Genomic DNA, 25,086 nt, shown 5'->3' on the forward strand with positions numbered 1-25,086 from the left:
CCTCTCTCTCGTTCGTACCGCGCTCTCGCTTGATGAACGCGACGTAAAGGGACAATGACGTCATCTTTTTCGAGCATGTAGCCCGCAGTATCCAGTTATTAGTCGTTGCCACGTCAAAACTAAAAATCGGCCAAGTGCGAGTCAAACTCGCGCACGAAGGGTTCCGTACCGTTGTAGAGCAAAAATAGGCCAAAATGGCAAATTATAAATCTGAAAATTTCAGAAGTCTAGCTATAGCGGTTCTTGAGATACAGCCTGGAGACAAACAGACAGACGGACAGACAACGAAGTCTCAGTAATAGGGTCCCGTTAATTTACTCTTTGGGTACGGAACTTTAAAAATTGCCGTTTTTTTGCATAAATGGAGGCTCTAGGGCCGGGATTCGGGAAAATGATTGGAACTAAAAAAAAAAGTTGATTTTATGCCTAGACAGATGATGAAGTAGGTAAATTACAAGGCTTGTTTAATAAGGAAAAAATGAGTAATTGTTCTGATGTTTTAAAATGTTAGTAGATTTATACTTTCACTTACGTCTTTAATTATTCAACTTTGACACACATTCAACTCTTCTATTGATTAATTTAAAAATGCGTAAGTTAATAAAAATGCATTTTAGTAACTTTTGTGACGTGACACAAAACGCTCCTGATTGACTGGGATCGATAACGTTATCTGCTTATCAACATCTGTAATATGCCACAGATCAAACAGATCGCAGTACAGGCAGGAGACGTCATCCACCCGATATCAACGCCATAATATACAACTAGCGTTTTGGCGCACTATTTAAATATTGAAATTTTAATTCAGTAAATAATAAAATATGGACTTGGGCGATTAAAAAGTAATCAAATAGGTAGCCTATTTGATTGCCACATATTATGATATTATATAATATTATATTATTAAAATAAAATATAAAATACCTTCTCTGAGAACATTTGGTTGGTCAGGCCGGTGCAGGCGGTCTTCAGCTGTAGCGATGCCTCGTAGTTCAGGACGTACCTAAATGAATAAAAATCTTGAATTCGAAAATTTCCGATGGTTTGTAACAAATCGTACCATACTGATATCGTATGTTTTCTATAAAAAGAAGCGTTTTGAATTTGGCAATATGGTCAGGTATACATTTAAATTTTATTATTAGAACGGAATATAAAATTTATTTTATTTTTATGAAGATAACAATAATAACAAAGACATAGATCACTTCATTGTGTGATTGTGCTGTGTCGTTCGCTGAACTCGCATTTTAGGCAGTCATGATTGTAGACTCCTATTTATTTTTTATAAAATAATTATTTTTTTTACACTCATACCGACCTGTAGTCTAGGTGTAGTCGGGAATCTCTGGTCTGGGAAGTCACTAGGCGCGCGTTGCATTTGGTTGGGGTTATAATTCCTATCTGGTCCTACCCCTCGAATCGGGACACCGTACCCCATGGGTGACATCCCAAACTCCGGTTTCTCCTTCTTAACCCGTTTGCTCTCCTGCAGCGCGATTTTTGCCAATCTCTTTTCTTCCCTTTCTTTCGCTTTCATTTCCTTTAATTTTTCCTTTTCCTCTTTCTTCTGTAAGCGTTCCAACTTCTTTGCCTCCTTTTCCGCTAACTTTGCTTCTCTTTCCTGCCTCTTCTTTTCCCGTTCAATCTAAAATATATAATGGAGCATGGTTAGTAATATTTTAACACAAATCAAAATATTGTGGTAAGTTTTTTTTAAATAGAAATACTACAGACCTGATTAGGTTTCAGCGGGCCATCATCTGGCTTGAGTTCTGCAAATAAGGCAACAATTTATTATTAATACCAGATACCTGCAATTTATAACATTAAAAATTTGTTCGTCAAAGTTAAGCAATAGGCTACTTGACCTATTTTTTTTCTTCATGCTAATGATTAGCATTTAATCGCTTTTTCTTTAGCAGCTAATCGCTTCTTAATCATCCATTTTCACCAAAAAATCTAATATTTTAAACAGTAGAAACCCATAAAAATCTTGTTTGAAAAATATGACTTTTAAATGGCGCCGAAAACACTGTCCACAACACTGTCCGCCATAGTGTGACGTCATATTTTTTGTATTTTATACTTTCTTTATTGATTTTTTTTATGTGCTAAATGTACAAGTCTAAAAGTGCCTAAAAACTATAAAATAAAAAAGAAATTAGAAATAATTTGTAATATTGAAAACTTTTGGAGAAAAGTTTTGGCCATTTCATTTCCCGTCTACAATAAATGCAGAAAATATTTTAAACTGATGTTATATTTGAATTAATCAAAAAAAAATATTTTACAAATCTTTCCAGGCTTATTCTTATTATTTAATATACAAATAAACTTACATAAACGAGCGCGATAAATAAAAGATATTAAATTACGAGTCTGATGACGTCACATCCAAATGGAAGTACCGCAAAAGCGTTTTCGTCAGTACAAATCATATTTTGATAAAATGAAATTTTCCGATCGACTTCATTTATCAATCATAAGCTTTTATTTGACGATAAGGGTGAAATACGATTTCCTAGGCCAAGTTCTACTAAAAATATGTATTTGTTCAATTAAATTGAATATAGGTCAAGTAGCCTATTGAGCTTTTCGAAGTAACTAATTCATAAGTAGTTTCAAACTTGGCACATTGAATACACTATACTGCGAATAGATTCCTATGCCGAAATTCTGTCTGCCGTTTATTACAGCCTGTATATTATTATTGCATTTTAACAATGCAATAATAATATACAGGGTGTAATAAAATTGTTTTTTACAACAATTTTACAATGAGGCTTAATGAAATCATAACAGTGAAATTAGTTACCTTTGATCTTGACGCCGACAAGTTTAGAGAGTGCGTCGTCGCCGGTAGCACCCTCACCGCCCGCGCCTCGACCGCGCCCACGTCCGCCCCTGTAAGTGATTTTAACTTATGTCAATGGGCGTACCCAGGTAGGGGCAGAGGGAAGAAGATAAAATAAACGTCACAACGTCAACGTGTTACATACGCAAAATTAAGTGTTGGAAACAAAGTATTATCTTTTCAGTGAGATTAATAAAAGTCAATTTTCATCAGCTAAAATCCTGGGTACGCCCATGGTTATGTGCTTATGTCAAAGATAGCGGTCCGCCCCAGCTTCGCCTGTGGTACATACATAGCCTATATCACTCAGGGATATTTTAACTATCCATGGGGAAAATAATTTTTGAAATCAGTCCAGTAGTTCCTGATATTAGCGCGTTCAAACAAACTCTTCAGCTTTATTAAATATGTGTTATGTCATATGTGTTACTTGATACTAAGAGGATAGCCCTTAGACAGCCTGCTAAGTGCTATTAAAAGTGTCAAGGCAGCACAACTTAAGTGTCACATAATTTTGACTATATTATTATATTGTTTATCTTTATAAATCAAAAACCCAAAAACAATATTAGACAGTGTGAACAATGCTACTAAAATGTAATATATTTTCAGTTCTTCTGCAAACTATTTGATCGACGAATGCAACTACACGATTATTATTTCTAAATGACGAAAATCATTGTAAACAAAAAACTTGAGAGGTGTCAAGGGACACCCGGATGGAACAAAGTTTTAAATTTCCCGCCACTTGACGTCATCGCCACATCAACGCCCTCTGTACTTCGCAGGTACTAAAATAAGTGTCGGTCAAAAAGTGTCGTTACGACTTTTCCGTCTAGCCCCCTTTCGCAACGCGCGATAAGGAACTTCGTTCCAAAAATAATATACCTGCTGCCGCGGCCGCCCCTGCTGCCTCTACCGCGAGCCGGCTTTGGTGTGTCCGACGCGTTGCTCTGTTCAGCGTTCTGTGATGCTTGCGCCTCTGTAATTTCGGGACATAACGTTTATACACTAGCTCGGAGGATCATGCACCGCAAAACAATATAGGCTCTTTGACAGTAGGAAATGTTTCTGATTATTTGCTTTAGCTGCATAAAATGATGGTTCTTTATGTGTTTTACATAAGTTTTAATAAAAATACTAACAATTAATATATCCAAAAAAACAAAAATATCGTAATCGTCGTAAACTCATTGCGCACGTGCTAAGTTGAAAATGTGTGTCAGCGTCAGTATCATGTGCCAAATCTGACAGACATGATGATAATTTCTATTATTGCGCATGCGCGAAAGCTGCACATGCCTCTGAACGTCCCTGACTACGTAGAGATGAATCTACTCCGTGATTGGCCCGATTGATGACGGGGCTCGAAAGCCATGAATATCTCGACAAAAGTCAAAATATTATGGAACTTAAACGAATTATGTGTGACATTATTAAGTTTGGTCATTGCCTCGTTCCGTTACATTACTCAGGTCCGGGTGTCATAGACAAAAACACCAAAACATGCGTAAGAACAAGTAACGAAAAAAATTAAATTAAAAAGCAACTACCGTCGCCCATGGACACTCGCAACATCAGAAGAGCTGCAGGTGCGTTGCCGGCCTTTTAAGAGGGAATAGGGTAATAGGATAGGGGAGGGTGGGGAAGGGAATAGGGGAGGGTAGGAAGGGAATAGGGTAGGCCGTAGGGCATTGGGCCTCCGGTAGACTCACTCATTCGGCGAATTTTCTGTGAGCCCATGGTATTTCTCCGGTCGAGCCGGCCCATTCGTGCTTCTGCACGAATGGGCCGGCTCTCCCACGCAAACGTATTGTTTGTAATTAAATAAATACGTTTGTATTTAAATGGAAGACAGATACTTGAATTAATGTTGATCATACCTAAATGCGCTCTCAGTTCGTCCGTCTTAGCCTGCGTCACGTGCTCCGGCAGTTTGCACAGCGGCACGATGGCCGTCTTCTGTGCCAAGTCCTCGAGCGCGCGCTTCTCCCGGGAGCCGGACCGGCCGCGACGCCGCTCCGACCCCGACGACGAGTCCCAAGACTCGTCCACCTTGAACTCGTCCGAGCTGTCCATGTGCTTGCCGCTCGACTTGTGCATCTCCTGTGAACAGTAATCCGGGGAATGCAACTTGCGACTTTGTGTAGAGAATTTTGATCCGTAACTGACGTATATTTGGCGCAACATATTATACTATGTCCTTCCAGACTTGAGGCCGTGCAAATAGGATTAGCCGTTACATGTAAAGGTAACAGAAGCAGACTTACATTCATAATGATAGCAGAGTAAGGATTTGTACTAATCTTAGAAATTATTAAAAAAAAATAAACAAAGACAACTCATTCATCAAAATCGAACCTAATGCTAAGTACTCACACACGGTTTTGCTCGATAGTTTTACACGAAATCAAGCAAAAACCACCGAGTGGACCGCAAAACTCACAGCTCGAAGGCTCGCATCGAGCCAGTTTGAAGGCTCGAATCGAGCCGGCTTGACAATTTTTTTTGACACAGTCTCTTCCTTTGTTTTTATTATTCGTAGCTAATTTCCTTAGAACTGGAGTAAAACTATCGAGCAACGCTGAAAGTGTGGACGAAAGCCCGAGCTGTGGTTTTTACTCTACGGGATTGCTCGTATGTGAGTACTTACACTTAGTTTACAAATCCCTAACATAACTTATACAGCGTGGTATCTTTAGCTAGAACAAACTTGAATAACAATAAATACTCACATCTTCAGACTCCGTATTGGGCATCTCGGTGTAATTAATCTTCTTCTGCCTCGTCCGGTGTTTGGGAGACCAGTCGTTGGGTCCCTCGTCGCTCAGGCCGCCGTACGTCACCCGCGCCCGAATCACGTTGCCCGCAGCGTCGTATTGCGTCAGACGTGACTTTGACGACTTTGATCTTGATTTTGACTTCGACTTGTCGTGACGCGATCTCTTGGGCTTTGATTTTGATCTGTGGCAAAAGATTTACTTAAATTTCATAATACAACAGGGTTTCGATTCTCGGATTTCAAAGATTACATGATATGGAGTATCTCTTCCCATTAATTTTAATCTAAGGCTGGTTTTACAGTCACGCGTTTCGGCAGCGCCGTCGGAGCGCGCGCGCTCGGATATGTAACGAACATACGGGCGAACGGCGCTGCTCAAGCGCGCGACTTAGAAACGCAACTACTACCCCCATACATCTTCGAACGCGCGGCGCTCCAACGGCGCTGCCGAAACGCTTAACTATAAAACCAGCCTAAAAGTACCATGGAAGAAATTGATTCATAGCCAGTTGACGGATCTACGTTATTTGATTGGAAATGTCATTGATTCAATATCATGTGATATTAATTATTATTAATTATTATGCCGGCTGAGTTTGACACAACTCGACTAAAAAACGTAGGTCCACCATCTGCGTATGAATCAACTTCTCCGATACAGAAGCCCAAAAAAACTTAATGCGACATATTGACTGCGCAATAATAAACTGCGCATATATATTTGTTGAGTTTAATTTTTATGGTCAAATTAATTGAAAATTTGAAACACATTAAATATTTTTTTCGTTTGATAATAATAATTGTGTCTGAGGCAAAACGTAAAAAAAGAACAAACTTTCTCTTTCTCTCTTTTTTTTCCTCGGCAGATTCACTTGAACTGTCCGCGAACACTTTCTTCTTTTTCTTAGATTCTGGTGACGATTCGACGATCCTTTGACGATCTGAAATTAATTAACATCCACATGAAAAACAAAATTTATAACTGACCGAATAAAACCATGTGCTTAGCCTTTCTTGTTTTTTCATGTGCTACTTCAGTAGTTTTACATATCAAACAGTATTTTTATCACATCCAATGCAAACAAAATATTTCCACTATATAAAAAGAGATAAAATAATTTCTAACCTTTCTTTTCCGGCCTACAAGACCGTCGTATAGGCAGGGAATCTGATGATCGGGAATCATTGGTACTGTCTCTTTCTGCCGATGACGAAATTTCTTCCGATGAGGACTCCATTCTGAGAAACAAGAATTTTTATACATATTAAGCTGGTCGCACCTCTGTCAGCACCGTACGCGCCGAACGCGCCGCATAGTACACGACATGCGGCGCGTACGGTGCGGGCGAATGTGCGAGCGTTCACATTATTTCACACAACAATGAATTCTAAAATGTGACGCTTACGGCGCGTGTAGCCTAAAAATATGCGATCAGCTTATATCACACTATTGAAATGACGTGTTTTTGTATACTTAGCTATAAAATATAAAGTTGTTTTGGTGTGACAATGACAAAATGTCTAAAGGACGAAACTGACGCTTATGTAAAATTTTACAATATCATTCCGAGGTTATTTCTCATTTTAGGCACGAGTCAAAACGACTTTGTCTGTATTGCAGATTGCATTATTTAGTTATGTCAAACGCAATTTTTAACCCATTAAACCTCTTTGGAGATGTTGTCCATACTACATAAAATCTGCAAGGAGATTAAGGGCCTGCTTCACCACTTCCTGATAAGTGCCGGATAGGCTATCCACCACTCAACTTGGCAGATAGTATGGAGAATCTGACAGATAGATGTGGATAGCCTATCCGGTTCTTATCAGTAAGTGGTGAAACAGGCCATTCAGACGCACAGAATAGACTTTTGGCTGTGATAAGCATTCTTTGTGTCAAACCAAGAATGACAGCATGAGTTTTATCATGTCAACAAATCTACAAGTCACGGTATCATACATGAACAACTTACCCTGTATCTTTAAAATCTTCATCTGTTTCGTCGTCGTCTTCCGACGGAACTTCCAACGAGTTCAGTTTCCTTGGCTTTCTTTTTGTTTTCTTCCTCATTTTCTTAGGCTCCACCGGTATACCCTAAATAGATATCACTTTATGTAGAAATGCAACCAAACCAAATATCATAGAGAAATGAGAATGCTCACAAATTCATAAAAAAAATATCTTTGTTTAATTCATAGAGCACTCCCGATAGTTACTTTTGAATTTGCCGTTTTAGCATAAAACATGCTATCTCTTTCGTTATGCGTGTGTAAACGCCGTACTCAGAGTTTAATTATGATTAACCTTCAATTTAATGGAGAGTTTGACAGATAATGTAAGTGCTGTAAGTGCAACAGATAACATCACAAGAATTAAGGCTTCACTATCAAGTGAGTGTATAGCCCTGTAAATTTGAAGAGCCTACCTGTTCAATTGCTTCTCGCTCGGCCTTCATTTTCTCTTCTTCAGCGGCCTCTATTATAGTTGATATGTCTTTTCCTCTACCCTGATTCCCTGCACTCGTTGTAGGTTCCACATACTCTTCCTGTTTAAAACATACAAAATATATAGTTTTGCCATATATAAATTATTTCTAGTATCAATATAAAAAGTAGATAAAAACCTATTCTAAGGCCTACAGAATTTACATACAAAATTTCATTAAAATCTGTTGAGCCGTTTTGGGGGAGTTCGCGCACAAACACTGTGACACGAGAATTTTATATATAGAAGATGGTAATTACTTTAATAGCGGAGCTGATGAGTCTGTCGTACTCCTGCGAGCGGTAGGACACGGGCAGCTGGCGGCGCGCGCGCAGCCTGTACACGCCACCCGACGACGATGACCATGAACTACTGTCAGACCCTGAAATTTAATTGTTATATTAAATGGCGTGTTGCTAAACGCAACAGTATCCTGGCTATTCTCGCATTGCCGAATCCAGTCCGTAGCGGCTTGAACCAATCTATGTACAAATTTTGGAAGCTTAAATCACTCTCATCTGTTGGCAAAATTAGAATCCCTTTTTTACAGAAGTCTTTTTGATTTATACAAAGACATGATGAATACTGACAGTGAACTTTAATTTCTTATATTTAGTCATTGCTGAGAGAAATCGATATCGCTACAGTCAAATTATCAAGGCATCGCCTTAAATCTGTCAGAATTTACACCATCATACTCATGTTTCTTCGTATGTGTTCATATACATAATATGTCAGTTCCTTGTTTATGAGAATTACATTTTGTAGTAGCTTTATATTAAGCATCTAAATTCATAACTATATCAAAGTATTCATGGTGGATTAAAATTACAGAATCAAGTTACAGAATAAACCCTTAATACTATCAGAGAATTTAGTTTGTTATTATTTTTAGCAATATTCCGCGAAATAAGCTTCCACCTTTAAGTAAATGAGTGAGTGCATGTACGCATGCCTATGCGTGACTCACACATTTACTTAAAGGTGGAAGTTTATTAGAGAAGTTGATTCATATAGGCAGATTGCGAACCAACGTAATTTGGTCATGTTATATCAAACCCAACCGACAGATCACCACTAATATTAAATTGACATAACTCGATCAAATGACGTAGGTCCGTAAACTATAGTTTGTGCGTTTTAAGATGATATGGGTGACAGTTTTCATATTCCTTGCTACGGGTTTTTTTTTACAAAAAATCAAAATGTAATAATTTATATTCCATCTACAAAAACAAATGTTTCCTATAATTGTAAATGAATAAAAATGAAAAGTTGCTAAATGCTTACTTATTAATATGAAATTATAAATATTAACTGTGAAATAGGAGTATAAAATTATTGTTACGAAAACATTTGAAAAATGTCATATGCATGAAACGGAACTTATGTCAATAGAGATTGACTCTGTTGAATCGAAATCAAATCGATAAAAAAGGGCGGCCATCTTAAATCGCCGGCACCACTGAAATGTCAGTACGAAATCGATAATTTCGATTGCAATTCCTTTACGAAGTGATTCGATATTTTTAAATTATCGATTAATTTTTGTTAGGTAACTTCCCTACTATTGTCACGTGTCTATGTGTCACGCATATCATCATAAAACGCACAAACTATACCTATGAATCTTCTTGGATGGTACGTACCAGACTCATCATCCGATTTCTTGTCTTCAGTATTTTCAGTGTTCGGTTTCTCTCCGGCTTTCTCCTCTGGCGGTGCTTCCAATTTCTTCCGTTCCCTCTCTTCTTCAACACTCGCTCGCAGCTTGTCATACTTCACCAACTCATCTTCCAGTGCCGTTATCAACATTTTCTGTCATAAAAATAAAGTATAATATAAGTTACACATATGTATTTTTTATTGATTTTATGTGTCCTTTTTTTATTCTTTATACATAAAATGTTTCGTTTTTGTGCATGCCAAACTAATAGATTAAATTATAACAATATAGATGTTAGACTAAAAAGGCGGAAAAATAACTATATTGTAACTATGAGGCCTTTGGTGTGTATTATTATTTTGTCACTGGTCAAGACATATCAACAGCTTCATTGTCCATAAGTTTTTTTAAGAGCCTATACTACCCCACTGCTGGGCAAAGGCCTCTCCCAAGGTCTTCCATCTGTCAATGGTTTGTAGGCATCTAGTTCATCTCGCCATCTTTTTCGAGGCCGTCCACGGTGGCGTCGTCCTAGTCTACTGTTTAAGGAGACTATCTTGCCCAGGTAGATATACTCGTCGATATATTGTAATTCTAAGGCTGTAGGTGCAAAGAGAATAATGTCGTCGGCAAACCGAACGTTTGTTAGCCTCCTGTCACCGACGACAATACCCCTCGTCGCCCATGAAGCCGCCAGCTTTCAAAACACTTCCTCATGGACACTTGTAAATAGTTTAGGAGAGAGCTGCTAAACTATTTACAATGATGATACTGATAATGATGATGTATTTTCTATGTTTTGGTTGTGGCGGGCTTGAAATATTGCTGCGTGTTTAATATTGTCAAAAGCTTTTGTGTAATCGACGAAGGCTAAATAAAGGTTTTTATTATCTGTTTTGTATCAATATCCGGAATCCATCTTGAGTCAAGCGCCTTTCTTTTTCGTCCACAAGTCCTTGCTATTGGTTGCCTCCCCACCAGCCCCACTCTTACCGCTTCCTACCTCTCCCACCAACGGTCTCACTTTAGAGGGGTTTCAGAATTTGTTCATCATTATAGCGTCGTTTTTCACGCCGTTTACAAGTTTTACTTGCTATATTTAATATTTAAATTTAAATAATTAAATAATTTTTATTTTAAATTTAATTAAATAGTTGCCTCTCCGTTAAAATCATGGAAGATCAAGAATTGCATAATAGTAATGGTGAAATAGTGGATGGTGCAATTGACGTTAATTATTCTCGAAAACGTGTTCGTTCAGTGTCACCGGATATAGTTTGCGATCAAAGTGATTCTTCTAATAGTGAAAGTGATTCTTCAAGCCCAGCTAAAAAAGTAAGAAAACAACCGGATGCTGTGAGTGCTGCACATTTTCAATTTTTATCACAACAAGTTGCATATTTAACCGATCTTATTGCAAGAAATAGTGAAATCTCAAATAATCCGAACAGAGTTGAGGTTGATATCGAGAAATCCACTACTTCGAGTGATTTACTGTTACGACGTCCGGAAAGCGTTAAAAATAATAAGCTTAGTATACTTTCTGATATAAGTACAACTGTTAAAGATCCAATTTACCAAAAAGCAGATGATTCTTTTTTGGCGAAATTAAATCAGTTACAACGTTTTAAATGCAGTGATTGGTATGCAATTCGTTTCATTGACACACAAAAGAAATATTTAGCTACCCCCGGTTTTGTCGAGCTCGCTGTAAACGATGAGTTAAAACAATTCGAGTCGAACATGTTAAAAGACGACTCACGCTCTTATTTGTTGGAGCGTTCATTTGCCGGTTTAACTAATGCTATTCTTCAGCAAAAGCAGGCCTTACAAAATGCTTTGCAAAACTTAGTCGATTGGGCTAGCGACACAAAAAATTCGTTAACGCCTAATTCACTGTTTGACAAAATAGAAACATCTTTTTCTAAAGAGTCTCCGTATAGCAAGCTATCGGATGACATTTTGCAAATGGTATGTGGTAGGCGGGCTGATTTGATCAATTTGCGCCGGGATAGCTTACTTCGCCATATACCCGAAGAATACCATCGCGATGTTCTGCATAAAATACCTCCTAGCTCTGAATATTTATTTAACGAAGAGTCAGTTCAAACTTACCTACAAAAAATTGGGGGGGCGGAAAAATTAAATACATCGCATAAATCAAATTCGTTATCTAACAACAAAGAAATTTTTTATCGCAATCAACGGCCATCTACTAGTAAACAAAGCGACGAAACCTTTTTTCGTCGAAATGCTTCCTCAAAAAAGGGTAAACGACCAGCGAATCCTCCAAACCAACCTAGAAATAGACCAAGTAATACCCACGAAAAACAAAAAAGTAAGAAAGGTCAATCTAAATCTTCCTACAAAAATAAACAATATCGCCAATGACTTGCGGACATTTCGAGGCGGCTGTCTGAAGCATTACATAAGTGCTTGGAGCAATTTAGGGGCACCAAAGAAAATATGCCAGCTTCTCAATGCTGTACGAATTCCGTTTGTTATCAAGCCGCCTCTAATTTTCCCGAGTCAATTGGTAATGCAATGTTACTGTACCAAAACCTCCACGAATATGACAGAGCAAATTCAAGATATGTTAGAATCGGGGGTCCTGGAACGAGCAGATCACAGCCCCAGCTACCTTTCGACGTTCTTTTTGGTTCCGAAGCCGGACGGAACTTTTCGTCCAATCTTCAACCTGAAGAGGTTGAACCAATTTGTAGAAATAAAACCGTTTCAACTTTTCAACCATTTCCGGGTCCCAACGTTCCTTCAGCACTTAGATTGGATGGTGAAATTAGACTTGAGCCAGGCCTATTTTCACGTACCTGTGCTACAAACGCACCGTTGTTTTCTAAGAATGAACTATCATCCAGATTCTCATCAAAATCAACTGTTGCAAATGACGTGCTTACCTTTCGGCCTTTCTTCGGCGCCCAGAACATTTGCCACAATTACCAACTGGGTGGCCAAATATTTAAGGACCCATGGAATACGATGTGTAGTGTATCTCGACGACTTTCTTTTCGCGCACCAATCGAAAGCTCAACTCCAAGAGCACATAGCATTCGCGATAAAAATAATGAAGGTATTGGGTTGGACGATCAATTTCAAAAAGTCCGTTCTGGTTCCGACACAACGTTTAGAATTCCTCGGCATAACGTGGGACACAAAACGCAACGCAAAGTCCTTATCCGAGATGAAGTGCCTATCGCTACGCAGGGTACTTCAACGACAGCTCAGAACGGAAAAATGGTCTCTCAAACAGTATCAATCGCTAATGGGGAGACTCAATTTCGCAACATTCGTTACTCGAAGGGGCCGTCTTCATTGTCGAACGATACAATACTGCAGTCGCCAGCTATCCAAAGAGCACCCTTATCGCCTAGTGAGTATTCCGCAACCCGTTCGCCAGGAAATGCTTTGGTGGACCGAAGCATTGGGGGGATCCATGCCAATACACATGACTGGAACAACACATCTACTGACCACGGACGCATCCGATATCGGTTGGGGAGCACAGATAGACGACACGATAATAACAGGTACGTGGACAGAGCAACAGCAATCCTGGCACGTAAATCAAAAAGAAATGTTTGCAGTTTACGGGGCAATCGTACACGAACAGCTTTATATACGAAATGCCCAGATTCTTCTGCAAACCGACAATCGGACAGTGGTCTCGTATATAAACAAGGAGGGAGGAACAAAATCGAAAAAGCTCCTGAAACAAACCCAACAACTGTTGACGCTCCTGGACAATCAAAATGTGCATTTAGTAGCTCAGTACTTTCCCGGCAGATTCAATTGCGAAGTGGACGCTCTATCTCGACAGAAAGTTTGTCCCGAATGGCACCTGACAGCAACTGCAACCGAGCCGATATTCCAAATGTGGGGCACACCAGAGATAGATCTTTTTGCGTCCAAAACGGCGCATGTGGTAGAGAAGTATGTGTCGATGGACGTTTTGGACGAGGACGCCCACCGTCTCAATGCATTTTGTCACCAGTGGCAGTACAAATTGGCATGGATCTTTCCTCCACCGAGTCTGATCCCCAGGGTACTGCAACACCTGAACCAGGCCCAGGGTCAGTACATACTGATTGCCCCGAGGTGGGACAAAGTGTTTTGGCAGGCCGATGTTCGCCACCGTGCTCTTCGGCCTCCATACACGATTCCGGACTTACCACACGTTCTCCTGGACACGACGACGGGAACTCACCCTCCACAAGTCAAAGACCTGCAGCTGGAGGCTTGGCTAATTTTGGGTGGCAAGAAATGTTGACCGACTGGACGGAGGAGGAACAGAAACTGCTCATGTCAAGTTGGCGAGCATCAACAATTAAAACATACAGACCAGCGTGGGACAGATGGAAAACGTGGTGTGAGTCAAATTCTATTAACTTTAAATATCCAAATGCCGATCAAGTTGCACGTTACCTTGCCCATTTACATTGTGACATAGGTCTCTCATATAAAACTATTTTAGTCCATAAATCGGTTATCTCTACATTTACGCATTTAACGTCTCACCTTGATTTATCTTCTAATTTCTTTATTAAACATATACTAAAAGCTATATCAGTAGCTCGAGAAACTCCCTCTAAGCCTCCGATATGGAATCCAAGACAATTGATAGTCCATATAGGTGTATATAATTTAGATGAAAATAATATATATCAAGTGTCACGGCATACAGCTACACTTTTACTGCTGGCTTCTGGCCGTAGAGTTCACGACCTTACTTTGCTGCGCGTGGACAATCAAAGATTGATTGACGAAGGTAATACAATGATTTTACGGCCAGTATTTGGTTCTAAAACTGATAATTATAATTATAGACAGTCAGGATGGAGAATAAAGGCTCATCCAATTAAAAGGTTAAATATTATATTTTGGATAAAACGGTTGATTGACTTAGGTGCAGGTCGAAGGAATAATATAACCCACTTATTTATTACCGCCAGAGGTGATGTTAAACCTGCCTCCAGGACAGTTATAGGGAATTGGGTTAAGTCTCTGCTATCTGAAGCTGGAATTCAAGCCACCCCTGGCTCTGTAAGGTCGGCTGTGGCTTCTCTTAATTTTGTGGAACAATTCCCTATAGATCAAATTCTTAAAACTGGTAATTGGAGATGTGCTCACACTTTTAAAAATTATTACCAAAAGGAAATAATTAATTGTAATAATGCAAATCAGTCAGTTTCATTATCTAATTATTTTGATCCTGTAAATTAAATTGATTAATATAATATAATTGTTATATTGTATTATTTACTTGTGTAATAGTAATAAAATTAATATTTCGTGATATTTCTGGGGTTTCTCTATAATCCTAAATTATTCATTTCTATCCTAATTCCTAACACATTATAGCGTCTGTAGCTTACAGCATACAACACCAGGTGATAACAAACAAATCACTCAAGATGGATTCCGGATATTGATACAAAACAGATAATAGAGTTTTACCAGAAAATAAAACTTACCTATTATCTTTTCATCAATATCCGGAATCCAGGTAATGGCTACCTGGTGCATCATGAGTTTTATAATGATGAACAAATTCTGAAACCCCTCTAAAGTGAGACCGTTGGTGGGAGAGGTAGGAAGCGGTAAGAGTGGGGCTGGTGGGGAGGCAACCAATAGCAAGGACTTGTGGACGAAAAAGAAAGGCGCTTGACTCAAGATGGATTCCGGATATTGATGAAAAGATAATAGGTAAGTTTTATTTTCTGGTAAAACTCTCTATTTTATTCCGAGTATTATTCAAGGAGTTGATTTAGTGTTTGAAGGTGGTCTGTTGTTGAAAAATTGTGGAGAAATCCGGCTTGTTCCACTTGTTGATCCAGCTGATGATCTATACGGTTGAGTATTAGAACTGACGAGAAATCAGGTGCAGGACCGACTTTAACACGCGCACACACTTGGGCACTATAAAGTAACTCTTGCCTAACTTGGTCTGGTTTCATTGAAACCAGAGTGCTCTTGTGTATTGCGCACACACTTGGGCACTATAAAATTACTCCTGCGTAACGTGCTCTTGTGTATTGCGCACACACTTGGGCACTATAAAATTACCCCTGCGTAACTGGCCTAGTTTCATTGAAACCAGAGTGCTCTTGTGTATTGCGCACACACTTGGGCGCTATAAAATTACTCCTGCGTAACACGGCCTGGTTTCAGAACGCGTCGTGGCCGTTTTGATTAGGGCCACAACACGGGTTCGCGTCGTAGCTGTTTTTAAATGCTCAGAACGCGTCATGGTTTTACTCGATTACCACAACGCGTTGTGGTCGAATAGCACGTCAGCCACGACACGAATTTCGCTTTGTGGTATTTCTGTGATTACCAGAACGCGTCGTGGCCGTTTCACTATTACCACAACGCGTTGTGAGCCATTTTTTTGCTCACTGAGCGTTTTCGGTCTTTGAGCGTAACATATAATATAGGTATACAGTGTGTAACAAAAATAAATGATAATACTTTAGGGTGTGTACGTGTTCCTTGTAGAGACTTCACTGTGAAAGTAGCAACTCTGAAAGACGATTTTTTTTTCCACTTTTGTATGGGCAAGAGCCCGAGCGTCACGAGTTTCCCCATACAAAAGTGAAAAAAAAAATTGGACTTTCAGCGCTGCTACTTTCACAGTGAACTCTCTACAAGGAACACGTACACACCCTAAAGTATTATCACTTATTTTTGTTACACCCTGTATAATATATTTATATTATTTTTATTATTGAGTGATTAAAAAAATACACAGTTGTCATAGTATTTTAAACTTATTACTAGCAGCGTACAACTCTCCAGTATACTCACGTGGCTGCACGGCGGGCAGAACCAGTCGCCCTCCGGTATCAGCAGCAGCACGGGCTTGAGGCAGGAGGCGTGGTAGCCGGCGTCGCAGCTGTCGCACAGCAGCACCCACTCCGGCTGCGACCCGCTGCCGCACCGCACGCACGCGCCGTCTTCGTCCGCTGATGACAAAACATAACATGCAGTGCCGTAAATAGGGTGGTGCCACTAGTGCCTAGGCACAGAGCGTAGATTCTGGGGGGCGCAAGAATGGCCAGACCAGAGAGGGCTATACATAGCTTTGCTCTGGGTACCTATAACATATAAAAGAAGCTCGCACAGGGCGCAAAAAAGGCTATTTACGGCACTGATAACATGTAGTAAAATAATTATTCAGCGCGCAGCGGGTCGGGAGCGGCGCGACGGCGGCGCGGTGCGTGACAATGTAAAGATTTACATGGATAAGATTTTGACATAAGCCCCAAACATTATTATCTGTCAAATTATTAATTAAATTGAAGTTTAATCATCATTATAAGTCTCTAAGAGCAACAGTAAAAAATGTTAATCTTTGAGTACACCAACGTAACAAAATGAGGAAAATATTAAACAACATATTTAGTTACCTTCTTGCAATGTCCGCACCCTTTTCAAGGGCTCTGCTGGTTCACCACTCTCCAGATCTGATTCCGGTGAGAATTCATGGTCTGACTTAGTAACGTTGATAGCTGTGAAATAAAAAAATTAAAACAATGTCAGTAATATTTAAGATTTTGCTTCTAGATATTGGAATACTGGTCTTCACTTAGATAAAAGTTTTTAGAGAAGTTATAATATTGAATATACTGTATATGTTAATTTAGTATTCATAAACTTCTAACTATTTACGTTTATATGAATCCTACACAAGGCTATTAAATATTAATATTTTTAATAGAGCGAATCTAAGATATCACTAGTTCTGGGTGCGTTGTATCGTCAATCGTTATCGTCACGTCGCGAAACATGTGTGTAAAACGCCGCTGCGGCAGCAAACTGAGCAAAGTAGCTCTTTAGCTGATCCAACACATTTTTCAGTACCGTACGCGCCGTACACGTCGAACGCATCGCATAATACACAAAGTTCGGCGCATCCGGTGCGAGATTTCACATCATTTCATACAACAAATTCTAAAATGCGGCACGATCGGCGCGTGAGTGCCGACAAATGTGACCTTTAATGTCTAATTATCATTATACTAACGTTCAGCTTCCTCATGTTCGAACAACGGCTCATCGGACTCCGAATCTGGTTCCGGGGAGGAGTCAGACCGCCACTTGCGTCGCGCACGCCGCGGCGCCTCTTCCGAGCTGCTACCGGCGCTCGCTTTCCACTCCTCCTCATCGTCTTTTGACTGAAAAGTGAATGTGAATAAAGGACTAGGCAGTCGCATTTCCTCTTTATAGGTATAGAAGGACAGATTTAAATAACATTTTAATTGAAACCATTAGAGATTCGTATTCTAGGCGGGCTTATGTCATTTGGTCGGATTATGTATATAAGGTCAAATGTGAACTATAATTTGTTTGGCTGACCAAATTACAGGTCGTCAATGATACTACGAATAAAATATTTTTTAATTATTTCTGTTAGAACCAACTCATGTTATATGTGAAATAGTCACTGTACCATCAAGGCAAGTATTTAACTATGTACTGAATGTGGTAATCACAGTTCATTAAAAGTAACTTTTAAAACATAAAGGAAATATTAACAATGGGGACCTTAATAGGCATGCTGACTAGCATGCCTAATAATTATGATCTTCATTGAAAGGCTCCCTAGGAAAGAAACAAAGCAACAGAATGAGAAAGGAAATCTGACATTTTCACCAGTGCTAGCCGGCTGCAATGGAAATGATAATAGTTTATAAAAACTAAAATAAATCGGCCATGTGGGAGTCTGACTCGCGCATGAAGGGTTCCGTACCATTATAGAGAAAAAATTGGCCAAAAGTTGTGTTTTTGTATGGGAGGGAAAAAACGACCTTAAATTTCTATTTTATTTTAATTTTGATTATTAATTATTAAAGTACACATATAATGTGAAAAAAGCCAAAAAAATCACGTTGTTGTATGAGAGCTCCCCTTAAAAATTAATTTTATTTTGTTTTCAGTATTTGTTGTTATAGCGGCAACAGATATAATATATACACAATCCGTGAAAATTTCAGAACTCTAGCTATAGCGGTTCTTGAGATATAACCTGGAGACAGACAAAATGACAGACAGACGGACAGACAACGAAGTCTTAGTAATAGGGTCCCGTTTTTACCCTTTGAGTACGGAACTCTGAAAACACACTTTTTTATTATTGCATTGTCATTGGCTCTTAATATGTAAGCAAAGTTTCGTATTAATTAGACTACTGGAGATAGGTAAAAATCGTGATCAAAGATTCCGTTACATACATACAGCCCAAGCTTATAAAAGCGTGTTATGGTCAGTACCCACTATCGGTATTACTCTATAGTTTTACTCCAAATCAAGTAAATATAACTATAGCGTGAACCACAAAAGTCACAACTTGCACCGAGCCAGCTCGATGGAATTAAATAAATCTAATTTCCATCGAACTTACTCGACGCCAGTCATCGACTTCACTCAAGCTCGGGGACGAATTATTAATAATAATAATAACTTTATTGGTGCAAAAAAGGGAGATTATAACAAGTGTTACTAATAATTAATTACAGGTCTGTTTACAACAAATACAATCTCGTCACTGGTGGGTGAAGCACTGTTACCCTTGATAGGTTGAAAAACCTGTAGTAAGGGTTAACAGTCCCTTTCATTGCAGATGTTACAAATTAAAGATAGTGACGTATATTTCTAATTTTACAGAACATAATTTTAATAATTATTATACTAGAGCATGCAAAGGTGTGTGTGTGTGTGTGTGTGTCTGTGTGTGTGTGTGTGTCTCTCTCTCTCTCTCTCTGTGTGTGTGTGTGTGTGTGTGTGTGTGTGCGTGCGTGCGTGCGTGCGTGCGTGCGTGCGTGCGTGCGTGCGTGCGTGCGTGCGTGCGTGCGTGCGTGCGTGCGTGCGTGCGTGCATGCGTGTGTGTGTGTGTGTTATGGCATGAAGCATTCCGTTTCATCGTAACTTTTATTTTGTAAGTATTTCCGGACTAGCTTTTTACAAACATTATATGTGGATTCGTACAGTGATACTTTTAGGTTAATTTTGTTATAAAAATATGGGCCCAAAAAGTAAAAGAACCATTTTGTAAAAGACAATCGCGGTTGAGGTATTTGACATATTCTGTCCTTACGACGCTTCGTAATCGCGATGAAAGGAGTGTTACGGTGTTAAAGAAGAACTGCACTGAGAATGAATAATTGTTCAGTACATCACAGTTTTTGTATAATACAGTGGTCTGGAATAGAATAGGACGGAAAGTTGCAACCTTCAGGATTGCCCTATGAGATATTTCGAGCGGTTTCAGTATACTTTTTGTCACTCCGCCCCAGCAAGAGACAATACAATACAAAGAGACAATATATAATAAAGGCATAAGGCGTAGTAGACTTTGCGGACTATTTCTTGGTTTGCAATGTGACGTAGATTTTTAAATATATAGATTAATTTACGCATACGGGCTGTCAATGAGCTTATGTGGATTTTAAAATTGAGGAATTTGTCGAGTGTTACACCTAAATATTTTTATATGGTCGACGGAGGATATTGTAGGACAGTTACAAAGGGGTTGGGGTGTATCGAGAGAAGACATGCAGATGTGTGATCTTAAAGATAATCCAACTGTTGGTTGGGACTTGGGGTTTACGGAGAAGGTAATAAAATTAGTTTTCGCAGAATTTAACGTTAGGGTATGGGATTTGAGCCATCTTTCAGCTATTGTAAAACCATTCTGAGCTTTGCGTTCCAGATCTGTCCATGATTCCGCCACAAAGGTAAGTGCAGTGTCATCGGCATAACAGATAACTTTTCCAGGAATTTTGAGTTGGCAAAGATCATTTACAAAGATGAGAAACAGTGTCGGCCCAAGTATGCTACCCTGAGGTACGCCGTAGTAAACTGGTAATTCATCACCCTTATGTCCACCTATTGTGACTAACTGTGAACGATCCGTTAAGTAGCTTTTGAAAAATTCCAACTGCAACCCTCTGATACCCATGTTCTCAAGTTTAGTTAAAAGTATGGGAATCGGAACTGTATCAAAAGCTTTCGTGAGATCTAAAAATATGGTAAGTACCTTCTTATTTTTATTTAAATTATCTACCAATATATTTGTTAGTTCATGTATAGCGTCACATGTAGATCTATTTTTGCGAAAGTGAATTGTTGGGAAGAAATCAGATTGAATCGTTTTAAGTAGTTGACCAGTCGCTTGTTAATCAAGCTTTCAAAGACTTTAGATAAAGCACTGAGAAATGCAATAGGACGATACTTAATTGGAGACGTCCCGTCTCCTCCTTTGAATATAGGATGGATCAAAGCCTTTTTGAAGGACATGGGAAAAATACCAGAGTCAAAACAAAGGTTGAATAAATGACTCAGAATAGGTGCTAGGCTAACAGCGTATCTTTTCAGAATAGAAAATGGAATGCCATGCCAGCCAGTAGCGGCATTGGGTCGAAGTGAATTAATTGTGGATACTACTTCGTCCGGATCAGTGTGGTGCAGTGTAAAAGAAGAACATATCGGAGTGGAGGTAGGTTTTATGTTGTGGATAGAAGACTGGCTAACAGGTATCTTATCAGCAAGATTTTTACCAATATTTACAAAAAATGAATTGACATCGTTACATGATTGAATGTTTGTGGAAGATGCTTTTAATAGTTGCAAGGAAGGATTATGTGGTTTTGTTATATTTGTAGCCTGTCTGATGATGCCCCACAGTAGTTTAGAGTTGTTGCCTGCTTTGAGAATTTGTTGAGCGTCATATCTTCTTTTTGTGTTCTGTAATATATTTGTACAAAACTTTCTGTAACGCTGATATGTATTACGAAGTATTTGATTGTCAGGGAACTGTTTACATTTCTTGTTTAGGGCATCTCTGTTTTTCATACATCGTAAAAGACCCGGGGTAATCCAGGGTTTTAAAATTCTTTTATTTGATGGTACTTTTTTTCGTGTAGAGTTTTCATTGATAGTTAAAGTTAACAAATCTATTATTGCAGATGCCAATATATTGGGGTCCTGAATTTGAAAGTAATGGTCTAAATTCAGGTGTGAAATTGATTGATCAAGTGATTCATAATTAATATTGTATTTATAAATGGAATTTGTAGTTTTTTTTCTGGTTGAGTAATAGATACTAATGTTGAGTAATGATCAGTTATTGAGGATTCGTAAATAAAAGATAAAGTTGGATATTTCGTTTTGAGTATTATGTGGTCAAGACAATTATTTTCTCTTGTCGGAAGGGAGTGTGCGGGTAGATACATAGCCATGGAAAGCGAGAGCAGTGAGGTATTCATCAGCTCGCGGGTCAATAGAGTTGGGCTTGATGTCGATGTTAAGATCGCCGGTTATGACAACGGACTTGTACATAGAAAATTTTGGTAGTATTTCGTTAAGAATTAAATAAAATCGGCGATGTTATCATTTGAAGGCGAACGGTAAATACAAATCACTGCGGTATCTCCGTTAATTTCCACAAACAATCCAGAAGCTAAATTTTTAAAGTCAAGCTCGTCGCACTTAGGTGATAAACCTGATTTGGCATAAATGACCACGCCGTCGCTTTGATTACTGTGTTTTGTAGTTTTATATGTAGTATAGTTCTCCAGAAGTGGTATGTTGGTATTACTTAAACATGGCAACCAGCATTCCGTCAGACAAATCAGTTCGCAATCAAAAGTCAGGCGATGTAGAAAGGTTTGTAAGCTTAAAATGTTGCGATTTATTGATCGAATGTTTTATGTAAAAAAAATTAAAAAGTCGTTTGGGTTTTTAAGACATGTGATGTTTCTTCGGGTACGCAGGTAAAAACATCAGATGTAGATAATTGATCAATATTGTTAATTAAATCGTGAACATTATTAGCCATTTAAAAACGTAAATTCAATAATGTCACATGACATGGACTCATTTGTAAGTAGCCTTGTGTAATATTGTGTCGTCGTTTAGTATACTTTATAAGAAAAATATGCGATAAGTGTTTAATGTAGGGTGTTTTATTATTAATTTCAACATAAGCTTCTTTATTATTTATATTATTTAAAATTTAATTATAATTAACTAAAATACATAAGGTATAATCATAACTTATGTATTTTAGTTTGTAAATATTGTATAGTATTGTTTTGTAGTGTGTGTATTGTAAATTTGCATGTTGAACTGGTTTACTTAATATGTCGTCTTTGCAGTAATATAAAAATAAAGTAGGTAGTACGAAAAAAGATGCTCGGTACAATATTAGGCTAGTTACACATCGAGGAAAAGAAATCAAAACAGAAAAACATTGATTACACACAAAAAAGGTAGTGTAGTGTATTTTATTAGAATTTTTATTTGATAGGCGTTTGGTATAATCACAGTAGTAATATATTATGTAGTGTAGTATGTAATTATTGTACAGTATTATTGTGTAGTATGTGTATTGTGAATTTGCATGCATAAATAATAATTGATTTTTATCGCCTCTCCAATAATATAAAAATAATGCAGGTGGTACGAGATAAAATGCTTGGTAAAATAAAATAAGGCTAGTAACACATAGAGAAAAATCCATTAGAATAGAAAAACAATGATTAAACACGATAACGGTAATTTGTAAAGTAAAGAGGACTAGTCAGTCGCCCCGCAATGCTGCAAGGTCATTTTCTTGCTTGATTTCAACGCGCTGGTCACCGTCATTTTTCTTCATAAATACTCTGCCATTGTGTGTCCAGCAATATTTGAAGCCAAGTTTTTTCGATGTGTCTCGGGCCATAGCAAATAACTTACGGTTTTTATTTGTGAGACTTTCAGCTACATAGATCGGGAAAACAGAAGCTGGTAAGCCGATGGTCGCAGTTGAGAGCTTGTTGTTTATATCTTTCTTATTAAATTCCTTTGTGTTGCTCAATAATTTGTTTTTCAAGATCGTAGATGAAAACTCTGTCACTACAGTAGAGGTTCCAGTCCTAGTTTTAATTTTAAAAACGTCTTTGATATCAGCAGGCGTTATATTCACATCTAGAGTTTCGCAAATTTTTTGAACAGACGTACAAAGTTCATGTTGTGTATCCAGCCTTAATTGCGGTGTAGTAGGCAAATTGCGAAACTCGATAAGTGTGGACTTGGACCTTTTTTCAAGGTCGTCGAGTTTTTCTTTCAGAGTTTTTATGTAAGTAAGATTTTGTTTACGTTCAATTTCCATCTAAGTTAATTTTTCTTTCATATCTTCGTATTGTTTAGAAATAAATTGCATCGACTTCTCAAGTTCATACTTTGTATATTGAAGTTTTGTTGCTTTAGCACCGCCATATCTGCGCTTAGTGTCTTAAGAGTTTGATCTTGGTCTTTTTTCCATTCTGTCAACATATCGAACAGTTCCTCCTTTAAAGACCTTTCTTTGCTCTGCTCATCTTTAGGGCCAGTACGTTTTTGCTTTTTCGGCCTTCTTCCGACGTAATCAAAGGAGGTAATAGGATCTCGGTTAGCTATGTCACTTTCCGAGCTAGTTTGTAAGACACTGTTACCCGACCCAGGGGGTGTTCTTTGTAGTTTAGCCATTGATGTAAAGTTGAGTGAGAAATAAGTTCACAGTTTCAGTGGTCGAACCGTCGTACTAAGCAGAACAACCGAGCAAGATATAGTTGTCTCACTATTTTGTCCTTCTCACACACTTGAACACTCTCTTGCATATATGTGACCCTGGTACTTTAGCACTTTTAACTGGTAGAATTATTAGTTAAAATTGATTTATTTAAACGATTTAAAAATACACGGTGGGCACGTCTAATCACGATGGAAGTCCGGAGGGGGTAATTATTGTGAGACATGCTAAATGTCGCCACTGTCCCCTTAGTAGAAGTCATCTTTTGGCTCGAACACTTTGGTGATAACTGAACGGCGCGCGTCACTCGATAGATTAATGCTAAATGTGTGAACGAAAGTCCAAGCCGTGGGTTTCACTCTACGTGATTGCTTGATCGAGTTTTTTTTTTTTTAATGAAATAAGGGGGCAAACGAGCAAACGGGTCACCTAATGAAAAGCAACTTCCGTCGCCCATGGACACTCGCAGCATCAGAAGAGCTGCAAGTGCGTTGCCGGCCTTTTAAGAGGGAATAGGGGAGGGTAGGAAAGGGAAGGGAATAGGAGAAGGTAGGGAAGGGAATAGGGGAAGGTAGGGAAGGGATTAGGGTAGGGATCAGGGGTTTGGGCCTCCGGTAAACTCACTCACTTGGCGAAACACAGCGCAAGCGCTGTTTCACGCCGGTTTTCTGTGAGAACGTGGTATTTCTCTGGTCGAGCCGGCCCATTCGTACCGAAGCATGGCTCT

General features: G+C 38.7%; 1 protein-coding gene across 2 annotated transcripts in view; it reads right to left on the reverse strand.

Moving 5' to 3' along the window:
• LOC121734976 overlaps positions 1-25,086 on the reverse strand; it is a 31,738-nt gene that overhangs the window by 3,014 nt on the left and 3,638 nt on the right. For both annotated transcript variants that reach the window (XM_042125654.1, XM_042125646.1), the window contains exons 8-23: positions 17,835-17,985; positions 17,218-17,319; positions 16,616-16,773; positions 9,777-9,945; positions 8,388-8,509; positions 8,069-8,188; positions 7,616-7,737; positions 6,769-6,881; positions 6,478-6,583; positions 5,596-5,824; positions 4,744-4,966; positions 3,749-3,842; positions 2,822-2,910; positions 1,741-1,778; positions 1,325-1,651; positions 928-1,006 (exon numbers count right to left, since the gene is read on the reverse strand). In XM_042125654.1, the coding sequence (XP_041981588.1) occupies positions 928-1,006; positions 1,325-1,651; positions 1,741-1,778; positions 2,822-2,910; positions 3,749-3,842; positions 4,744-4,966; positions 5,596-5,824; positions 6,478-6,583; positions 6,769-6,881; positions 7,616-7,737; positions 8,069-8,188; positions 8,388-8,509; positions 9,777-9,945; positions 16,616-16,773; positions 17,218-17,319; positions 17,835-17,985 (2,242 nt within the window). The remainder of the gene's footprint in view (positions 1-927; positions 1,007-1,324; positions 1,652-1,740; positions 1,779-2,821; positions 2,911-3,748; positions 3,843-4,743; positions 4,967-5,595; positions 5,825-6,477; positions 6,584-6,768; positions 6,882-7,615; positions 7,738-8,068; positions 8,189-8,387; positions 8,510-9,776; positions 9,946-16,615; positions 16,774-17,217; positions 17,320-17,834; positions 17,986-25,086) is intronic.

Source organism: Aricia agestis, chromosome 2, assembly GCF_905147365.1.
Source record: "Aricia agestis chromosome 2, ilAriAges1.1, whole genome shotgun sequence".
Lineage (NCBI taxonomy): Eukaryota > Metazoa > Arthropoda > Insecta > Lepidoptera > Lycaenidae > Aricia > Aricia agestis.